Below are 2187 nucleotides of genomic sequence, written 5' to 3' on the forward strand. Positions count from 1 at the left end.
GATTAGTAGCCACACCCCAATAAAACTATCTTGGCAGACAAGCTAAACCAAGTTGAGGGTATCTGAAGGGCCACAAGCTTGCAGGTGAGTTGGGGGTGAGGGCTGTCTATGCCAAGCATGAGAAGACTTCCCCTCAGAATGGTCTGATGAGAAAAATTTATTCCAAAAGCCATGAGGGCAGCTGAAGTAGGTGCTGTGTAGCCCTTTAGATCTTGGTCAGACATCAGTGATCCACTGTATCCTGGGCTGTCGCCATACCTCTTGACTTTTGTTTTGCTACTGGACTTTAATTACTCTGGAAGAGAGAGTGAGACTGATGACTTTATGAAACTCTGCCATCCCATCTTCCTATCCATTCTGCCTCTGGTATGCCATTCATTATTTGTCTCTACTTTTGTGCTATTTGTCCCCACTTTTCTACGGTTATTAAAATATGACCATAGCCCCATTTCCCACTGACATCATGGCCATTCCCAGAGAGCACTCAAAGCATCAGTTGTGCTTGCCCCCATTTAATAATTAATTTGTTTCATAAAGTATCAATTCACTTTAAAGCTTAAAAGGGTTTGACAGGAAAACATGTAATCAGATGTCATTTTCTTTTATCCTTGAATTTCTGAGATATTATTTAATTAATTCAATAAACATTAGTATAAATTGTGTGTATATATGTGTATATATGTATGTGTACACATACACACATATGCACATAAATATACACATATACAGATACAAATATACATAAACAAACACACTTGTTCTTGATACTGGGTTATGTAGAGATCAATAACTTACACAACATAAATCCATAGCTTTTAAAGGTATTTATTGGGATTACACTTAGGTACTATTCATGTCAGAATATTGGGGAATATGGAAACTGATTTTGACTCTATAGGCTCAAGGAAATAGATCAAGTTGAATGCTACATATTTATTTTGATCCTATTATATTTTGTGGTACCACAGCTTCCTCATGGCATTCTTCATTTCTCTATTTCTCAGTGTGTAGATAAGTGGATTCAGCATGGGTGCAATGACAGTGTACATCACAGAAAACTCTTTCTCACTATTATTGTCACTGGGAGGTGGCACGTAGGTATAGACACAGGGCAGAAAGAATAGGACTACAACCATGATGTGGGAGCCACAGGTGGAGAGGGCTTTGTGCCTACCCTCTGCTGAGTGCATTCGAAGATTGTACAATATGACTATATAAGATGCAAGAAGGACAAGAAAAGTAACCAAGCAAACCATCCCATTATTAGCAATGACCAAGACACTAACAATATGAGTGTCAGTGCAGACCAGTTTTAGGAGGGGTTTCACATCACATACATAGTGGTCAATCTGGTTAGGGCCACAGAAAGGTAACCAAAGGACCATGAGCAGCTGGGCAATGGAATGCCAAAAGGCCACTGCCCAAGCAGTCAATATCAGCATGTTACATCTGTGCTGGTTCACAATGACTCTGTAGTACAAAGGTTTACAGATGGCAATATAGCGATCGAAGGCCATAGACACCAGAATGAACATTTCGACACCTCCCAGCAAGTGAGCAGCAAAGAGCTGAGTCATGCAGAAATTAAAGGAAATGGTTTTGCTCTCCGCAGCTAAGTCTCTGATCAGTGTAGGGAAGACGGTGGAAGTATAGGCCAGATCTGTTAGGGCCAGGTGACACAGAAAATAGTACATGGGTTGCTGAATGAGATGGCTACATGTGATAGTCATGAAGATGATGAAGTTACCCAGGAAGATTGCAAAGTAACAGAGCAAAAAGAAGGCAAAGCATATTGTCTTCATCTTCTTGTTCATAAAAAGTCCCAAGAGAACAAATTCTGTGACGTTGTTCTGATTTTCCATGTAGTTAGAGTAGGTGGTAAATACAAAGTAGAATATTAACTAATCTGAAATTATTTGGAATAGGACAAATCATCATTGGTATTCTTATAGTACATAAAACTAGTTCTGAGATAATTTTAAAAACAAATGATTGTTTTAATTGGCATACTGATTGTAAACCTTTAAATAGAAGTGTCCAACTTTAAGCCATAGAATGAAAAAATATTACAAAACATCTGTCTCTCTTAATACTTTTTCAAAGTAAGTAGATCCACTTATATCTACAGTTTTTAAATTAGAAAGTTATTTCAAATACTATGAACATAGCATAAACTACTACATATGT

The 2187-nt window shown here is 37.9% G+C and overlaps 1 protein-coding gene across 1 annotated transcript; it reads right to left on the reverse strand.

Annotated features, from left to right (window-relative positions):
* Positions 1 to 947: 947 nt before the first annotated feature.
* On the reverse strand, positions 948 to 1862 carry LOC118855389 (olfactory receptor 4P4-like). The gene has a single exon (XM_036765481.1). The coding sequence runs from the start codon at positions 1860 to 1862 to the stop codon at positions 948 to 950; it is 915 nt and encodes a 304-aa protein (XP_036621376.1).
* Between the last annotated feature and the right edge of the window lie 325 nt (positions 1863 to 2187).

The sequence above is a fragment of the Trichosurus vulpecula genome, chromosome 6, assembly GCF_011100635.1.
Source record: "Trichosurus vulpecula isolate mTriVul1 chromosome 6, mTriVul1.pri, whole genome shotgun sequence".
Lineage (NCBI taxonomy): Eukaryota > Metazoa > Chordata > Mammalia > Diprotodontia > Phalangeridae > Trichosurus > Trichosurus vulpecula.

Coding starts and splice junctions, on each gene's coding strand:
- LOC118855389 (XM_036765481.1), bottom strand. CDS start 1,862: ATGGAAAATCAGAACAACGTCACAGAATTTGTTCTCTTGGGACTTTTT.